This window comes from Triturus cristatus, chromosome 9 (assembly GCF_964204655.1).
Source record: "Triturus cristatus chromosome 9, aTriCri1.1, whole genome shotgun sequence".
NCBI classification, from domain to species: domain Eukaryota; kingdom Metazoa; phylum Chordata; class Amphibia; order Caudata; family Salamandridae; genus Triturus; species Triturus cristatus.
The window spans coordinates 182707046-182728037 of NC_140592.1; the positions used below are offsets into that span (position 1 = coordinate 182707046).

The window sequence follows — 20992 nt, forward strand, 5'->3', positions numbered from 1 at the left end:
TTATAATGTGTCACAATAAGTGCTTTATTGCAAATGTATGCTCACACCATCACATTTCCCACAAACCACTTACATCCTTGGTGTGTAGCTCTTTCATATGAAAGACAGAGCATGTTTGCAGACATAAAGGATAGAAAAATAATCTCTAGTGCAAAAGAAACACATCAAAAAGCTGCTAGATATTTGTTGTAAAAAGAGATTGGAATCAGTTTAATACAAGTTAGCATTTTAAAAAAGGTGCAGTAGCTTCAAATGTGTAGAAACATGCAGAAATATCCTAACTTTTGTATATTTGACTAAGGAGGGCAAAAAATAAACATTACCACAAATATCTCCTGTCTGCTTGTCACAGTACAGCTAGAAAAACTGAGCAGAAAAACAAAAACGTTTATTTGTTTGTTCTTTTTAACAGCTGCTTTAATTATGCTCTGTGACCTGATCTGCATTTCCCCTCAACTGCTGGCTCTGGCAGCAGGCATTGTGATTCAGAACTCAACTGTAATAAGTTAATATAGTTCATCATTAACAATTTATTAACGAGGCCACACAAGTCATGGATTTAAAAATTTCACAACGCTTCTGTCAGGGTTTCGAGCGTGCCGCACCTACCATGCCAATATAGAACTACACTTCCCAGAAGGCTTGGTGGAGGAAGCGGATTTAGGGGGCAGCGGCGCTCAGGAAGCCGCGCATTTTTCTGTGTTCTGGACGTCTTCGCTCTCTCGGCTGGGAGAACGGAAGAAGTCAGCGTTGCGGAACTACTCTGGCTTTATCGAAGTTCTACTCACTTAGTCCTGAAGACCGGAGAAATCCCGTGAGTACCGAAGGGAGCCCTTGTTTGGGGGACATTTGTGGAGCGGAATACGGCGGTAGGCAAAGACGCGTATTACCGTTCCTTCGGGGGCCACAGTGCGCTGTTGGTGGTGTTGTAACGTGATTTTACTTGGAGAAGGCGCAGCGGAGTACGGCGGTAGGTTGCCGCGTACTTCCATGGGCGTGAGCTTTGGGACCTTGACACTAAGCTCCACAACGGAGCACAGCGGCTTTGTGGACCGCATTTTACCGTGTGTGGGTATTTTGAGAGAGACTAAACACTCATTGAGATCCAGCGGAATACAGTAGTGACAATAACCACGTATTACCGTATGGAAGCGGATTACCACATACTATGTTACTGGCAAGACCTAAAGGCGGTGAGGATTAAACCGCTATTTGAACAGTTTATCTTTCCTTTTTGTATGTTGAATGACTATCGTTTCTGGTGCTGAACATTCACAGCTGCCGTTCATCCTGGAAAGTATTTGTTTTGAGAGGTGAGTAAAACCTCGGGGGAGAACTAAGGGTTTCTGGCGCTTTGGCTCTGCATCAAGGAAAGGGGAATCTTGATCTCTGATATATGCACCATGGTAGTTGGAACCTAGGATTTGGCTGTGGATATCAATAGCGGATAGAGAATACGTCTGTGGGGTATGTATGAGTGAGCATTAATGAAGGTGAAGATTCGCATGAATGCGGTGGTTGAATATAACGCTTCTGCTTCTCTTCCCTTCTTTTAGCACCATCCCGGGTGTGCAGAACAGGTGTGTCGCCAGGTCATGAAAGTGCCCTCAGCAGTAGCCAGATTTAGGTACGCAGCGAAACCCTAGAGAGATCTTACTGAGAGTAGGCTGTTTGTGGTATTAACCTTTTACATTTCTTGTTGCAGGCTCTTTTCCCACGCTGTCCCTTCCTTTTCCCTTTCCCTCACCCGATCATTCGAGCACCCGGTGCGTATTCTCTATCTGGGTGCTGGAAAGATCAGGAGGTGGACCTCTCATTTCTACTGCGACTGAATCCTGCGGAGCTGGGTCTGACAGCTTCCACTTTCCACGGTAGTCAAGTTTGTTAAGCTCATGTAAGCATATTTTCCAAAAGTCTTTTCTCATGAGTGGCTGATGTCCTGTTCTATGATAGCCCTTAAATGTATTATGTTATATAGCTGTTTTAAACCTATTCTGATTTGTAACTTTTTAGTGCAAGAATGCCATTCTCAACGATGCGCAAACAGTAAATCATGTTATTATCATTCATTGTTAGGGGCACTATTGAGTACAGCTTGTGAATGCCAAATATATACTGAAAAATAAAACTGTTCTCCCATGGAGGGTCAGCAGCCTCTGTGGCAACCTATGGTAACAACAAAGAATAGAAGCCGATAAAGGCCACCTCCTTTATCCCATAGGTACAGTGGTAAGTGTATTCTGTGGTGCTAGTCACTGGCAGACTCTCTTTCCCTGACAGTGCAGAAGGTCTTGGACACAAGACAGACTATAGACAGCCTTTAACAGTCCTCCCCCCTCTCCTAACTTTGGGTGTAATGTATTAGACTCGAAGGAAGGAGGCCTGTTAAACCTCCTGGCTCGAAACAATAATTTATTGAAAGGGTGTGTAAACAGTCTATTGATGTTTGGTGATTTAAATTTGGAAAGCAAGAAAAAAATCACTTCTGCTTTTGTCAAATTTTAAGACAAGTCGTGGTATCTCTAATACCCATATTATAAGACCAGTTGTGGTATCTCTGATACCCAGTCATATAACTTGTAGAAGAATTCTCCTAGTGCAGGTAGGTCAGTTAGCCCTTGAGGTGAAGACACTAACTTACTGGGCCATCAAGACAGCTATTTTGTTACTGTATTCAGAAAAGACCAGACATACCACTGTTGTGCCCAATTTCACATCTAAATGGAAAGTTTAAAAAAAAATCTTTATTCACTGGGACATGGTTTGGTGCCGATTAAAATGGCAGCTAGATGACTTAGCCCTGTTCGGTGAGAAGTCTTCAGCGTTCTCAGTTCATCTCATCTGTGGTTTGATGACAGGAAACATATGTATGAATATTGGAAAGAGGGCTCTACACGATGATGAAGCTTTGGATTTTGACAGCTTAAGTTCTTCTTGATTTTCTGGCATCCCTTTTCAATGACTGATGATGTGTCCTCCGGTGGTGGGCATTTTGAATATGTTTCCTGTATACTGTCAGGCTTGTTTTTTCAAGCCATATAGTATTTTATGTGTAATATAATATGTTTCATAGGAATTCCTTACTATTAGCGTGAGTGTTTACACCCTTGGATGTAAAGTTTGGATTTTACCTCTATTTTCTGAGGCCATTTAATGGATTTCTGCCTGCCCTACTGCTTGAGTTTGTGATCTGGATATTTTGTGGTTTTCGTTTTGCTTTTTAGTATAAATGTCCATTATTGAATCAAATACATGTTTATACCATCGGTATATGAGCAGGAAAACAGTATAAGCCCCTGCCTAGGTTGATATCAGATATTCATAAATTGGCCAATACTACTGGAAAGGAGGTATTTCAGCTTTCGCTGAACACTGGTTCTTCCACTTTGCATATCTAAAAAAACAGGAGTTCCAAATTGCCAATATACTAATACCAAATGTTTTCACTTCTTCCACTAATTGTGCAAAGAAAGAGTCTATTGAGGATGTTCAAAGTGGGGGACCCCTAACCCATTAAGACAAGTTCCGTGAAAATGGTGAAAGACAGAGCTGGGCAACTGATTAATCTTTCCTATTATATTTCCAAAATTGAAGATCAAATCCAGAATAATGAGAAGATAAGTCTTTATTCTTCTAGTAATCCAATTTGATTTCTAAAAGGGAAAGAAAAGGTCAATATCCAGAAAACAGCCCACACGTGTTTTAACCCCTCTCAGTGTGCAGGCCAGGGGGTTTCTAAAGGCATGGATCAATGGAATGACAAGTATGTAACATATTGACTTAGTGATGTTGAGAAAAACAATATTAAGAACTTAGGGGCTGATTATGATGGCAGAAGGCCCGCCACCGCCAGCTGTGCGGTGGCAAGCCCTCCACCATGGAACGACGATTCTCCGCCCGCCGAATTATGATGGGGGGGGAATCCGGACCGTGGTGGGCGCAAAGAGGTGTTGGTGAACTGGTTTTCACTGCACTAAGTGGCAAGCACCGCCATGGTGGCGGTCGCATCGTAATTTGGAGTGCGGGACCGCCGCATGACTGGCGGGCAGTCCCAATCCGCACTACGATGGCAGACAGACTCAAGTCCGCCCGCCATCGTAATCGGCACCTAAATCTCTGCAAAAGATTAAATCCCGAGGCTAGCACAAAATCACGGATAATAAGCTGACAGAAAGCCTAATAATAACTCCACCTAATCTGGTTGAAGATGGAGATATAGCGGCTGCTAACTACTCCACTCGGATCAACAACGCTGTTAAATAGCTAGCTCTGCTAAAAAACTACAAAAATCATAGCGAAAAACCATCAGCCCCCTGGTATTCAGGTAAATTAAAACTACAAAATCAAAAATGCAGAAGACAAGAACTAATATGGAGGAAAACTTACAATCTCCAGGAAAGAGACTATGATTTTGTCTGAGAAATCAAATTATTGTTCAGATAAGATTAACACTGCTAAAAATTTGACCAGAGAGTTATTCAAAACGGTTAGCTCTTTATAAACATGAACAATAAAAACCTCTGGCCATAATCAAGGATTTTGCGATGAATCTGGACGATTATTTTCAATGTAACGTAAGCAATGTTTACAATGGATTCTCTTCATATATGTAAGGGGGATCCCAGATGAGTTTTTGTCTGAAGGCCCTAGCTCAGCACTAGAGACTTTAACAGAATTCTCCCCATTGTCAATAGAGCTGGTAATAAAGCTAATGAATCCACTAAATCTGGCGCTCCAATTATCCTTTCCCCACCAAAATCATGCATCTTGTACCAGGGGACAATAGCCACACGTTATCATGCTCTTAAATATCATTCTTAAATGAGGGTACTTTCCAAAAGTGTTGAATTAGGCATCAATAATACTGTTAGTAAAGTAACCCGCATTTAACCCCCCTTGAAGTTAGTAGCTATTGCCCTATCACTCTACTTTCTTTTCCAGCCAAAATAGTAGACAAGGCCACGAATACCAAACTTTCATCTTTTCTTGTTAGTAATCAATTGCTTGATTCATCCCAGAATAGTTTTAGAGGTAGTCACAGCATGGAACCTACTTTGATTGTAGCTACCAAGGAAATTACAGAGATAATTAACAATGGTGGCAAAGCCGCTCTCATTCTCTTAGACCTTTTGGCAGATTTTGACACTGTCAATCACAAAGTTCTGCTGTCCCATCTGTTGAATATAGGAGTCAGTGATTCCTCCCTTACTCTGTTAGGATCTTTTCTAGCGGGTTGAGGACAATCAGTTGCTCATGATAATTTCATCCCTGAATCCTTTTCTCTTCCGTGAGGAGCTCCACAGGGGTCAGCGCTAAGCCCCAAATTTGTTTAATGTGAATGTTGCCCATCTTGCAAAGCTAATCCACTCATTTGGATTCTGTATAGTTTCCTACATTGATGACACCCAGACAGTGGTCTCAATTTCCACCAACCTGCTCGAGGTAGCCAAACGATTCTGTAATTATGTGCTGGAGGTGAGCAAATGGATGCACAAAACGTAATTCAGGAAAAACCGAGGTTCTTTTATTCGGCCACAATACCTGGTTCTGGTACCACATGTGGTGGCCTCAGGATCTTGGCAATCTACCCTGTCCGGTTAGGAAAGTCAAAGTTCTGGGAGATTATTTTGACAACAAGCTTACCTTTACTAACCATATCAGCCAAGTCTTTTCGACTTGTTTCTATTTTCTGAAAACCTTGATGAAAATGTTTCCTTTTATTCCTTTCGAACGAAAGAAAACTGTAATTGTTGCACTGTTACAATCTAGAATCGATTACTGCAATACTCTGTATGTTGTCCCCCAACAGCGATTGCTAGCGATTGCTGAATAAACTCCAAATCTTTCAAAGTGCCGCTGCCTAGCTGTTATTAAACTTCTCAAAATGCCAGTGCGCCTCTCAGGCAGTTGTCAATCTACACTGGCTGTTAGTAAAATAAGTGTTACTTTTAAGGACCTCTGTGTGGCTCACAAAGCACTGCATGACCTAGGACCAGACTACCTGGAGTCAAGGTTCTCCTGGTATGTTCCTAATAGAACCAGATGCTCTGCCTTCTCTAAGAATTTAAGGATTCCAAAATTTAAAAAGGCTCTTTGGGGCGGGAAGAGCTTTAGACTGTCAACTGGAAGAATGTGGAACAAGCTATACAGGCATGTAAAAACTCAGTCCAACTTGAATCCTTTTAGAAAAAGGCATAAATCCAGGCTTTTCTCAATCAAACTCTTCCATAGACTTCTTCAGTTCAGAAAGCTCACTAGCATCAAGAAGCCCAAGGGCATTTGCACGCTTTACAAAATTAAACTTAAACGTAAACTTGAATTTGATAATCGCTCCAATATTATATTGCTTGTTGCTATGTAGTTCCAATTCATGCATCTGTGCTCAGATCCTTCCAAGACCTTTTTGGCAAGGATATGAATGAATCCATTCATTAAAGGTGTCCCCTACTCTGATACATATGTTACATTTTTCTGAATATGTAGCTTATTGTCTTCTTTACATAGAGGATCCTCTGATTTCTCTTGTAACATTTTTCTGAGGAGGTTAATTCATTTCTTAGGGTTTCAGTTTAAAAGCTCAATTTGCATAAGTCTCTAAATATACCTTTCAATATGTTTTGTACAAAGGACATGTGCACAGATTCCCATATAGTTTATAGTTCTAAAATTAAATATTTAGATTAGTGGTTTACTAACACTTGGGAAAAACTATTACATTGAATTTAGATTATATAACTCTTAAATGTAATAATTTGATTAGAAAAGGGTCCCTTTCATATTTATATAAAAGGGACCGCTGTCGCTGTCTCCGTGTCTCTCTGCCCGGTTTTGCCTTTTGTTCCTTAAGCTGCCCCTGTAACCCTGTGCTCGTTTTTCCTTTCTGTTCCCTCGTTGGCCCTGCATTTCTGTGTCCTTTTGCCTTTTGTTCTACTAGTTGCCCCTGCATTTCTGTGCCCTTTTGCCTTCTGTTCCACTTGTTGCTCCTCTATTTTTGTGCCCTTTGCCTTCTGTTCCCTTAGTCGCCCAGCACCGCTCCCGCCGCTGCGTCCCCTGCATCCCCGCTCCCCTGACTGCCCATTTGCTGCCCCCGCCTCCCAGCTGCTCCTCCCTCCCACCTCCCCATATATGCCGGCTGCTGCGCGAAAGGCGTGCCTAAGGCAAGCCCCTCTGCGCCCGTCCGCGCCTGGACCGGCCCAGCGCCAGAACCCCTGGTCCCCGCACCCGCCACGAGGAATGCCGCCTCTATGATGCCAGCACACTCCACGCTCTCAACCCTGGACGGACCCACACCTGCTTCAAGGCCGCCCCGAAACGCACACATGGCCTCTTCACCTGCCGGAACTGCAGCTACACCAGCCTCAGACCCGACAAACCACCCGCCAAGAAAGACCTCAACCACCTCCGATGCATCCTACTGCACCCGCTCCGCACGCAAACACGCACACAAACACGCCGTAGAACTCTGCGACCTGCTCGACACAACATCCCCGGAGGTCGCCTTCCTGACAGAGACGTGGATGAATGACTCCTCCGCACCCGACATCGCCATAGCCATCCCAGACGGCTACAAGATCACCCACAGAGACCGCACCAACGGAGTCGGAGGAGGAATTGCCATCATCCACAAGAAAAACATCAGGGTCTCGACTAGCACCGGCGACACTCTCAGCACCACCGAACACATGCATTTCCAGATCCACACAGACCCCAACTCCACCCTCAGAGGCACCCTTGTCTACCGACCCCCTGGATCCCACCCCCAGCACAGCGACTCCATCGCCGACTTCATCAGCACACACGCCCTGACCTCCACCGACTACATCCTCCTCGGAGACCTGAACTTTCACCTTGAGAACAACAATGACAGCAACTCCACAACCCTGATCGATAACCTCGCCAACCTCGGACTGAGACAACTCGTCACAACGCCTACCCACTCCGCCGGCCACACGCTCGACCCCGTCTTCTCCTCTAGCCCGCACGTCTCCTTCAACCACACTAGTGAACTCCTCTGGACCGACCACCGCTGCGTCCATTTCACCTTCCAGAAACCCACCACACACCACCGCACCCAACAGATCCCCCGCCGCTGCTGGAGCAAAATCCCCGAAGATGAACTACATGCAAACCTCGCTCTCAACCCATCCACCATACCCTCCAACACCGATGACGCTGCCCACAGCCTCAGACGCTGGATCGAGGACTGTGCCAACACCCTCGCCATGCTGAAGAAACCCCCCCCACAGAGACACTAGCAAGAGGGCCAGCTGGTTCACCCCAGAACTCCTAGCCTCCAAGCAAGCTTGTCGGAAACTAGAGAAGAAATGGCACAGTGAACAGACCCCAGACAGACACGCAGCACACAAGGACGCCATCCGCAACCACCACCACCTCATCAGGGCTACCAAGAGGACCTCCTTCAAAAACCGACTCGACAACAACGCACACGATAGCAAGGAGCTTTTCAACATCGTGAAGGAACTCTCTAACCCCAGCTCCAACACCAACGACATACCGCCGTCACAAGCCCTGTGCAACTCCCTCGCCACCTTCTTCCACCGCAAGATAGCAGACATCCACGACAGCTTCAACACCCAGACAGCCCCAACAGACAGCAACACAACAGACTCTCCGCACATCATCGACCACAATCTCCTGCTAGCCTGGGCCAGCGTGAGCACCGATGACACCATCAAGACCATGAGTACAATCCACTCCGGCTCTCAGTCAGACCCATTCCCGCACCACGTCTTTAACAAAGCAAGCAGCTCCATCGCACCCCACCTGCGCAACATCATCAATCTCTCCCTCAAGACCACGACCTTCCCAGAGAGCTGGAAACACACCGAAATCAATGCCCTACTCAAAAAACCCAAGGCAGATCCAAGAGACCTCAAGAACTTCCGGCCAATCTCTCTGCTCCTGTTCCCGGCCAAGGTCATCGAGAAGATCGTCAACAGACAGCTAACCCGATACCTCGAAGAAAACAGAATCCTGGACCCTTCCCAGTCAGGGTTCCGCAGCAACCACAGCACCGAGACCACCCTCATCGCCGCCACCGACGACATCAGGACCCCGCTGGACAACGGTGAGACCGCAGCACTCATCCTCCTAGACCTCTCCGCTGCCTTCGACACCGTCTGCCACCGCACACTACCCGCACGCCTCAATGCCGCAGGGATCCGAGACAAGGCTCTGTAATGGACAATCTCCTTCCTCTCAGGCAGAACCCAGAGTGTCCGCCTCCCCCCATTCCGATCCGCAGCCTCCGAAATTATCTGCGGCGTACCCCAGGGATCCTCCCTCAGCCCGACACTGTTCAACATTTACATGGCCCCGCTCGCAGACGTCGCCCGACAGCACGACCTCAACATAATCTCCTATGCCGACGACACTCAACTGATCCTCTCCCTCACCAAGGACCCCATCACAGCCAAAGCCAACCTCCACGAAGGAATGAGGGCTGTCGCCGACTGGATGAAGATCAGCCGTCTGAAGCTGAACTCGGACAAGACGGAGGTCCTCATCCTTGGCTCCAACCCTTAAGCCAGGGACGACTCTTGGTGGCCGATGGCACTGGGGGCACCCCTGACACCCACCGACCACGCACGCAACCTGGGAATGATCCTCGACTCAACGCTCTCAATGACCAAGCAAGTCAACGCCGTCTCCTCCTCCTGCTTCAACACCCTCCGCATGCTCCGCAAGATCTACAGATGGATCCCGACCGATACAAGAAAGACAGTCACCCAGGCTCTCGTCAGCAGCAGACTCGACTACAGAAATACCCTCTACGCGGGAGCCCCGATCAAGCTCATCAAACGACTACAACGCATCCAAAACGCCTCGGCACAACTGATCCTCGACAAACCACGCCACGGACACATCACCCCCCTCCTGAGAAACCTGCACTGGCTCCCCATCAACAAGAGGATATCCTTCAAGCTCATCATCCATGCACACAAGGCACTCCACAAGACCGGCCCAGCCTACCTCAACAGACGACTGTCCTTCTACATCCCCAACCGCCAGCTACGCTCCGCCGACCTCTCACTCGCCAACATCCCGCGCGTCCGAAGAGCAACCACCGGCGGGAGATCCTTCTCCCACCTTGCCGCCAAGACATGGCACACCCTCCCACTGAGCCTACGATAGACCCAAGACCTGCTGACCTTCAGGAGGGCACTCAAGACCTGGCTGTTCGATCAGTAGCGCCCCCCCCCCCCTCCAGCGCCTTGAGACCCTCACAGGTATTTAGTGCGCTTAACAAATGACTGATTGATTGATTGATTACAGTGATACAGATTAGATCTATCTCACAGATATGGGAGGGAGGTCTTGAAGACATATTCTTCTTACTATCAAATATACTCACAAAAAGAGAAATATGGCTACTATGTGATCACCAATCTTGGACAATTAAACAAATGGCAATTGCAAGGCATTCACCCATAAAGTGTAGCATCCCTTATCAATGGTCAATCTTACACTTAATCTCATTTGAGTTCAAGTGGGCAACAACCACCACTAGTGGGAACATGGTTTTTCAAATATTCAAAGTAGACACAGTCTCCATTAACCAGAGAAACAAATACAGATAAAAGAGTATTTGTTAACCCAACCAGATGATTTATTGATGGTTACTTTGACTAGTTTGAAATATAAGCGATAACAATATAATTTACTATCAGTGATGGATGGGGCTATTAGTACCCTACCATCTACAAAGTGCCTACATGTTTCAGCTGTCTTGCTAGACCTTGCTGGGTCTTACGGCTTTGTTCGGGACTAATGTAAGTCTCTGACCAAAATCCACATTGTCTACGTAGCAAGTCTACTGGACATATGCATACACTGGTGTCCTAATAATAAGGTCACCTGTTCTGGGTATGGAGGAAGTTCCTCATCGACTAATTTCTATTGAGAAAAGCGAGAGCGTCCAGCAACTCACAGCATTAGAATTCGAACTGAATTAATAGAATTGAGTAATGCAAAATAGTGCAGGCATGTGGGCACAGCACACAGTGATAGGGTTCTGTTCTACACATGCTAGGTGTGAATAGTGATGTGTGATAAACTAATCACATCAAAATAAAAGCTAAATAACAATACAACAATATCTTACTATGTTAGATTCATTTATCTTAACCCAGGGAAGAGAAGGGGGTGACCCCTGCATTCAAGCACTCAAAAAAAGAGGAAAAAGCATTTCATTTATACTATTAACCACCAAGTTAACTCATCATTTCTTGGAAGCAGAGCACACTGAGAATGATTAGAAGTGGGTAGTCACTGGAACACCTTGGATTCCAAGTAACAAAAAAAAAAACTACAAATATCCTCCTGGAACCTGCGCAAAGATGAAAATACAGAGTTGGTAGTTCACATAGGGGTCTAAACAATGACATATTATGGCATATATTAATATTTTAAAATGCAATTAGAATAGTCAGAGTTCCATATGAAGACTCTGTCACTTATGACATATAGTATAGCATGTAGATTTTTTTCCCATTGACATCTAGAAGATGTCTGTACATCTTGAGTGATTACATGTAAATTAAACCAGTCCAAGATGGCAGCTGTATTTTTGGACTCAATCAGCCAGTCTTGCTCACATACACTCTATGTTTAAAAATTGTCTTTTGTCAGTAATTAGTTCACCTCATTGGAAGGTCTAGTAAATGTAGAGGTGAACATATACAACACAATCTAAGCCATCATTTCCAAAGGGTAAACATACTCAAGCGATGTTCTAATCATTTTCAGCAAAGTTCCATAAACAGATTGGCAAATGAAGTTAGGACCTCTTTTCAATTGTTCCAGTGCAGGGGATGTTTATTAAACACCATCGGAGTTAACGTTAACGATACATGGGTCCCATTTATTCCAGGGGATTGGAATTAGTGAGGATTGTGGGTGGAACCTTGAGAATCACCTGGAGTTCCACAGACTTTGTAATTCCTGATGGGGCTGATAACTCCGTTACCAGTAACATCAAGAATTAAGGCACTAAAAAATAAGGCCCCGGGTGCTTACAATATTGCACAGTAGAGACAACAACTAAATGCAATCGTCAAGACTGGCAGCCATATATGTGTAGCAGCTCAGAACCTGGTTCTCATAAACTACTTCTGAGAGTAAAGACCCTGCCAGTTGTATTAAGTAACCGGGTCAAATACACCAACGTTGGCATAGATAACTGTGAAGGATGAAGGATAAGTGCAAAGAAAGGAAAAGTTCAGACTGAATGATATTAGTGGCTAATCAGAGTTGAAGTGAAAACAAGAAAAGTAATATATGAGGAGAGCAACACGCTCTTCTTGAGGGAAACAGGGCAAGAAACAAAATATCCTGGAGAGCTTGAGAGCAGGAAAAACAGTTGTTAAGCACTGAAAATGGCATCTGACTCCCTTTCATTGGGGTTATTAAGCAAATGACAATGTTCTCTTTGAAGAGCCTCTCATTTGGTGTGTGCAAAGACAGAGTTGCTGCACCTATGTTCATGTGCAGTCATCCTTCATGCAAAGAGGAAGAAAATAAGGATCTCTTATACTTCCACTATCTCTGTGTGCTTGCCAGATCATGGCTTCCATTTACATTTCTACTGTCTTGCCTTTCCTGAAAGTGACCTTAGAAGATCTCTGGAAGACACTCATACCTTCATGCCAATTCCAATACGCACACAGCATGATGTGGGTAGATCTTGATGTGTGGCGGTCGTTGACAGCAATGCAGAAGTAGAGGGTGGAAGTTGGATAAAAATACAACATGTATTGAATTATGAAGCGACTGACTCTCATTGTTTTGCTGGGAGCTAGAAGGTGAGCTATGGATAATTGTGGCCAGTTCCTAGCGATGCAAAAGAAAGTAGAATTATGGTAACTTGATTCTGGCATGGGGCACTGAGTTCAGAGTTGATCTTACAATAGTTAAAAATATTGCTTTTTCAGTCTTGTGTTGTCATCTCTATATCTTGCCATTCCTTGTGTTTTCAAGGCATTTATTGGTTGGAGATTAGCAAGATAGAGTATCAGTCAAACAACAGAATAATACATATGACTGTGTCTAGTATGGCTAAGATGCACATTTGCAAACCTTACTTATTGTGTCTTGTTCATCAAACACTTCTCCAATTAATATCTGAATACTTGCCCCCACTTCCCGCTATCCAACCTGGCCTCCTCAACCAATTCCTCCCTCTGTGCTTCTCCTAAGCTGCAGGAATCCATGTACCATTAACCCTTATACTGTCTTTGCGGCTTCACCTCCCTCTGGTGGGAACCAAAAAGCACTAGGATAATCAACTCACTGTGCTCTCTACCACAGGACTGGCATTTGTCAGAAACAGAATGAGAGACTCAGAGTTCGATTCACAAAGAGCCTTCACACTGGTCCGGAGGCCTCGTAGTCATGACAAGGGGCCTGCATTAATGGTAGGACCTCCATAATGAGAAACCGCAATGCAGAGTTCCTGCTATGAGTGCGGGCCTCCGGTCACGACTGTGGGGCTCCCACCATTAGTGCGGAGGTGCTTTTTGAATCGGTCCCTGTGTGTCTTCAGAGAATGATGCTAGATGGGGAAGGTCTCCTGGTCTGAAGACCTGATTGAATTGTGCTTGTATAGCGCAACAGTGAGAAATACTGAAAGCTGCAAACATGTGCATCCTTTTGCAACCCAGAAAAAGCTTTGCCAACTTTTCTCTTATACTGCTGCATAGAGCCAGAAGGCACATAGACAATTGTTGCCGGACAGTGATTTAGAGTATCAACAGACCCTAATCTACAGTTTACTGTATTATAGACTATATTATTAGATTAACTATTGATACTTAATAAAAAATAAAGGCTTATTATTTCAGTAAGAAACATGGGCATTTTTCCTATTTCATGCTAATTTTAAGATTGTAATCAATGCTCATGAAGATTAATGTTCATTAACAAATAAGCATAACAGAAGCTTCTGCTACTAGAGGTCCACTAGACATACGTTAGATGGGAAGTTCCAGGGTTTGCTGGATAGCAACAAGCTACTGAACACCAAATATATTTACGTAGTCACCAACTAGCTAAGTCATGGACTTTGGGGTGGCAAGACCATTACTAGGTCTTCCTTGTTCTGTAGGAAAGCACTTGATTTGCTGATTGATGGGTCTCTTATGTTATGGACTCCTCAAGCTGAGTCAAAATTCTAGTGGAACTCTTGAGGATAACAATACAGTATGGGATTGGTAGGCAGCACAGTTAGCGGGGTCACTTTTCTCCTCACATGCATCAACATGATACAATATGTAATATTATTAATTAGAATACCTCAGTCACCTTAAAACGGACAGTAATCACAGCCACAATGAGCAGCTGATGTAGGCTGGAGGAAATGTGTTTTACTGTGTAGTCAAAATTATATGATGAATTGATATACACCCTTATGCATCAAGCCAAAATCCAGTCGGTAAAATACCGATTCCTTATTAGCTCCCGGTATTAAGTAAAAAATACCCAATCCCAATGCATCAACCCAAAAGCAGAAATCGGTATTTAAGGAATCCTTAAATAGCGATTCTTTAAATAGGGATTCCTTAAATACCGATTCCTTAAATAGCGATTGCATTTAAGGAATCCCAAAGTGAGATTCCTTAAATGCAATGCATCAAAGTTAAAAAATTAGCGATTTCGCTAATAAGGGGAGCAAATTACCATGAAGATGAACTGCATGGTAATTTGCAAAAACTTTGAAAAATGCACTTTTGTGCATTTTTCAAAGTGTCATGTTGCGCACACACATGCCCTTAGAGCATGTGTGTGTGCAACATATGTGCACATATCATTTTCAGGGGTGCAACAGGGTGTCCTTTTGACACCCTGGCACCCTTGAAAGTGCTCCAGCTATTAGCGATTCGGTAATACCGAATCGCTAATACAGAATGGCTTTACATTCATTCCTATGGGCCTCCAAGGCCATAGGAATGAATGGGTAGGTATTCCTTATTACCGATTCGGTATTACCGATTCGGTAATAAGGAATGTTAAGGAATCGCTATTTGAATAGCGATTCCTACATGCATAGCCTTTTGCTATTCCTTATTAGCGATTCCTTATTTTTCGCTAATAAGGAATCGCAAATGCTAATGTTGATGCATATGCCCCATTGTCAATTAGTACAGAGATTGAGGAGACCATCTCCGTACAGATTTCACTCTTTAGTAAGGTAACATAATGGTTTTAGGTACACAAATACGGTGTTATATTACCGCCAACGTAATATTGTCAGTAAGCAATCACATAGTCAAGGTTAAATTAAGTCTCACACTTTTCCTCAGCATGTGAATCTTTCTTAACAATAGTTTTTTTCAAAAAAAAATCTTTATTGTTTTCACCTTACACTTTCATCTCAGTTGATATTTTTCAGAGCCTCTTTTATAGTGACCATAAAATGTGATGAAAAAAAGTAATCAGATCACATGTTTTACATTTGCCTGTTTTAGAAGAATACAATGCTAGAGCTTTCTGGAAGGGTGTTAATCCATTATGGAGTCTTTACTTCACTCCCAAAAGCAGGAAGCCTGAAGCAAACTTTCACAGGGAATGGTTCCGGAATGTAGAATGCCATTCCACCTGCCTTTAGGACAAAACCCTCTCTAAAGAAGTTCATAGGAGAACTTAAAAGTCCTTCTCTTCCAGCATACTTCGTGTTATAATGGGAGAATATCAACTTCAAAAAGGTTCCCTTTACCCAGGTTGTTGGAAAGTGGTTTATTAGTAGGGCTAAGTAAGGACATATGAGGCTGCAATAAAAGGTTCAGTCAAGGACTCAATAAATAATTCCCTTGCTCAACCCGTGGTAGCTGGCAATGAGCAGGCAGTCTTAACTTAGGAGACAGGTGTGTAAGGCATTTAAAAACACCAATACATTAAATATGTATGACACAATACACAATAAAAATCCAACACCAATTTATGAAAATAGGTTATATTTTTATGAACAAATAGAGACCAAAACAACAAGAGTGCAATTTAGGGAACCAGAAATATGATGTTTTAAAGATTAAAATTAAAACTAGTGCTTAGAAGCAAATAGAGTTAAAAAGAAAGTCATGCTGGACAAGAAAAAGACGAGTTCTTTACACTTACTTCCAGAAGTGTTTTTTGTGCAGGAAAGTGATCCACAGCACCAGCCAAAGGTTCAGATGCTCTGGTTTGCCTCTTGGGGTCTGGGACTACAACTCCCACAATGCACCTGGTCAGCTTATAAACCTTTTACAAAAGTTGCTCATAACTTCTGGAACTTCTTCCTGAAGTTCGTTTTGTGTGTTCAAGGTGTCCAAAACACCAATCCAAGAGTCTAAAAGCTCCGAGTCCTTGGGATGTTGTGACCACAATTCCCAGGATGCACCCGGCCAGATCCTTAAAGGTCCACTAAACGCACTCCAGGATGGGTACATCTTGGTGGCGATTATGCAGGTGGGCTCTGTTAACCTGTAGCTTTCAGGAAGTCCACTCCTTAATCCTTGTGAAGCCAGTCAAAATCCTTAGGACTGCAGTACCAGATTGTGCAGCAGGTGCAGTCCTTCAGAGTGCAGTCCTTTGGGTGCAAATCAGGGTTCCAGCAAGGCAGTCCATCTTCTCCTAGTTTCAGGCAGCAGATCTGAGTTGCTTGGCAACTGTCCCTATTTATTCAGTGTTCTTGGATGTCAAGTAAGGGGAAATCCCTGACCAATGGGATGCAGGGTGCCACCCTTAGGCATGATCACTTCCTGCAAAGCGTGGAAAATTCTTGTTTCAGAAAGCACTATTCTTCCAAAATCCAAAATGGAAAAAGTCTCCTGAAGAGTTAGATATGGCTTAGCTAACCCACTGGGGTGGCTAAGATTCTCTAACACACCCCTTCACTGATCTAATTACAGGGGCTCCTGTGTGGCTGGGGCTGCAGGTGAGCCTGTGCTGTCCTAAGGTGTCATTCCATCTTTGAAGACCAATTTGACTACTCCACCCCCATCCTGCCTTCTGCTTTTGCAGTTTCAGTTCTTCTCCTACAGGAAACCCTTTGTCTCTCTGGCAGGCCACTTCACACCTCATTAAGACAGCTTAGCCCAGCCTGACTGAAGCTAGCCAATCAGGAGAGGGCAGATGGTAGGTTGGATTTTGGCTTACAGAAAAGAAAGTCCTATACCTTTTTATGTAGTAGTTATTATAAATCCAACAGTGGCAAGTCGTTGGATTTATCATAACTATTGTCTAGAGTCTTTGAAAGACATTTCTAGCTCACTTCTGTCAATATTTATACTTAAATAAGGTATTTTCATGTTAGCCTATGGAGCTAGTTTTCTAGAATGGGGAAAACAAAATTGGCAGTTTTTCCCTCACTAGGGCTTATAAAACATATTTTATAATATCCCTGCATATAGGTATTAGGCACCCTACACCTGAGGAACCGAGGGGAGACCTTAGGGTTGACTTATATGAAAATCTAAGGTAGTTTGAGACTTAGAAAGCACCTTTCATTCCAAAGACGAATTTGGATAGAATTTACTTTTAAAAGCAGCTTGCAATGCAGGACTGACTTTTAAAGGACAGCAGGCACCACAGTAGTACACATTTAAGTGCCCTACCATATACTAAAGACTTACAGGTAGGTTGTCAGTACCACTTGTAATTATAATGAATTACCATGTCCTTTTAATCAGATCACAGGCCCTGGGTCTGGTTAGCAGAGCTCAGGGCACAATCAGATTCAGAAAACCAGCATCTAGTATGGAGTCAAAAAGTAGGGGGGGGGCAAATAGTAGGGGGGGGGCACTGCAAATAGGTCTGGGCTTCTCATACCATAAATAAATGTTTCTTTGAGACCAGTACTATCATCTCATAGATGCTATGCTATAGGTTTGATGATGACATTGTGTCTCTGACACCTATGACAAATGCTCTGATGCCCAAGAGGTCTAGTTTGTGCTAGATAAAACCACAAAATAAATAAATAAATTTCAAATGCGGTACTACCATGGGAGTAATGTGCCCATTAACCGTCACGAAAATGCTGGTGGAAAGTTATTTAAGAAGTTAATACTGGTTTATGGGCGAAACAAACAAAATCTGTGGCAATTCTGCACATCCTGACTACAGTCATATAATTAGCACTTCAAGCACATTGCATATTTTAAAGGAGTGCCTTCAAATGTTTGACAGAGCAAGAATATGGCACAAGTCATACACGTGTGTATGTTCATTAACATGATTGCTTAGTCTTTTCAAATGGAAGGGGTAAATTATTAAGGCTGGAACAACAATTATATGCCCTTCTCAGAGGCCGTTCTTTAATGGCTGTGGCATGCCCATAAATTGACCAATCCCGTTTTTTGTTTGAACTAGTGACTACTATATTGGAACACAGACGAATTCAAACAACTTGAAACATAATGTATCTCTTCCAGGAATGAAAAGGAAAAATGAATCGACAATACGCATATTTATACGTTAGCGTGTTCTAAAAAGTACCTGGTTATTTGCATACACGAATATAGACTTTTTTGGGAAACAAAACGTTGTAAGTGCTGTCGCTGGTTTTGGATTCACGGCTTCAGCTGGAATTGTATGATACCTTGCAGGTTACCTACATTCGCCTGACCTGACTTTTTATTTACTTTTATTTATTTTGAACTTGGATCACTTCTTGAATAAAAAAAAATACAAACTACACAAAATTCTACATGAAACTGATAATAATCGCAGAGAACTACAGAATAATTTATAAGCAGTGCATTTAGTGTCATTTTAGTTTAGCAATTTTAAATAACGGGAGCAATAACAACACTTACCGAACAATTCCCTTTTTTTTCTGCTGGGCTGTTTTCCTTTTGCTGTTCTTCAGACTGGATTCTGCTGCTTTTCTGCCGGGCATCTGTAGAGATCTGGAACAACGCCCTTCACTTTGCATTCCCCTCAGGACAAGAGCATTGTAAGTCCATTGATTTGCAGACAGCTAGTACACATTTGTAAAGTTTTTTTTGCTGAGACTGAGCTGAGGTTTAGCTTCTTTCTGAAATTCCATCACCACTTCACTTGCATCTGTTAAGTCCATCATTCTTTCAGTTAAGCATGCTATTGGCTGGAGACGAGAAATCTGCCGTAGCCCAGAGAAATTCCAATAAACCCTCCATTCCTACTTTGGAGCACATGTCGTACAGCTAGTTAGGTACGCTGCAATAATCAGAAGTATACACCTAAGTAACGACATTCTTATCACCTCATATTGTAAAAATGTAATTACGCACTTTGATGTGTGAGTGTGCTTACCACGTCTCAGTGTAACACAGAGCTTCAGTAATTCTCAAAGTAACACTACGCTGACCGTCTTTCAGTATTACAATGTGCTTACGAGCTTTGAAAATAACATTTTGCTCAGCACTTTGGGGTGTAGCACCCATCGGTGATTGTGACACTGTGCTTACCACTTCTATGTGCAACAGTCTACTGACTGTCTGTATCTAATGTGCTCATAACCGAAGACTGTAGTACCCTGTTAATCACTTAAGAGCATAACAATGTGCTTACCACCTTAAATAAAACATTAAGCTGACCACTTAAGCTTGAGAAAATACACTGCCACTTCTGAATGTCACTGTGTACTTACCACCCCGGAAGGTAAATATATGCGTACCACCTCTCAGTCTAACATTGTTCTTGGCTCTTCTGAGTGTATTACTTTGCTGACCTTCTCTTAACGTGGCAATCTTTTTTGCTGATTTATGTTGTTTTTTGTCTGTGAGTTTAGATTTTTTTTCCTTGGTTGTTTTCGTTTAAACTTGGCACCGAGCCTCCCAGTCGCATGGCCCTTGCATCCTCTCCTTCACAGCCTTATTCAAGAGCTTCACCTCAGGGCTTCAGTCCCTATGCTGACGCTCGTACAAGGTGTGGTCACTAGTGATTGACGGGTCCATATGCCTAGAGTATGTAGCATTATTACCCATATCAAACCCTATTCCCACGTTTTCCTTTTTCTCCTCCTCTCCACTCCATACAGTCTCACCTCAGCGTTTCTCACCATTTGTCGGTCCCTCATGGAGGACCTATCCAACTATCGCCCAATTTCCCTCTTACCTCTCCTGAGTAAGATACTGGAAAAACATATCAATAAACATCTATCTGACCATGTCGAATCCACGGGATGCCTTGACCCATCTCAGTCTGGATTTAGGCCACGGCACAGCACCTAGTCAGCATTGATTGCTGTTACCGACAACATTAGGCAGTCCCTGGACGGTCAAGCAGTCCCATGGTCTTCCGTTCGAAGACCATGTGACTGACTAAGGGAGTACCTCAGGGCTCCTGTCTCAGTCCCACCTTAATCAATATTTATGTTGCTCCATTATCAGGATTACTTAGGAAACTGGGCTTCACACCAATTTTGTATGCTGATGACACTCAGCTACTACTTTCATTTGACAAACACACTCCCAATGCCCAGTCTACCTTCTCGGAAGGCATGATCGCTATCGCCAGCTGGATGAGGGATAATTTCCTCCAGTTTAATGCTGGGAAAACCGAGATTATGCTGTTTGGAGATGCTCCACTGCCGTGGTCCCCAAGTTGGGGGCCAGAGGACCTAGGTGCCACCCCGGTTCCCAAGAATGTGGTCAAGAACCCTGGCATATGTTTGGACCAGAAATTGACAATGAAGGAACACGTTGCATCCACCGTAGGCTCTTGCTTCCATGTGCTAAGCCTTCTACGGAGGGTACTCTCCTTCCTCCCTCTGACCACTCGAAAAGCACTCATTCAGGCACTAGTGTTGAACCAATCTGTAAGTGATCTACAACGTGCAATCTGTTTTTAAAGTTTGAGTAGGCTCACAATCTCTAATAAAATTGGAACCTGAGACACGTGACTCCTATTTTATCTGGAGAAATATTTTATTCTTATGTACATTACGGGGTCTTTTTTTAGGCATATACGTATTACTGTCTATACCTCTTTTTCTTTGACTGGACACCTGTTT

At 43.5% G+C, this 20992-nt stretch overlaps 1 protein-coding gene across 1 annotated transcript in view; it reads right to left on the bottom strand.

Moving 5' to 3' along the window:
- C9H3orf49 (chromosome 9 C3orf49 homolog) overlaps positions 1–18970 on the bottom strand; it is a 90079-nt gene extending 71109 nt beyond the window's left edge. Inside the window, exon 1 of the mRNA XM_085624704.1 lies at positions 18813–18970. Within this exon, the coding sequence (XP_085480830.1) occupies positions 18813–18931 (119 nt within the window). The 5' untranslated portion in view covers positions 18932–18970. The remainder of the gene's footprint in view (positions 1–18812) is intronic.
- Between the last annotated feature and the right edge of the window lie 2022 nt (positions 18971–20992).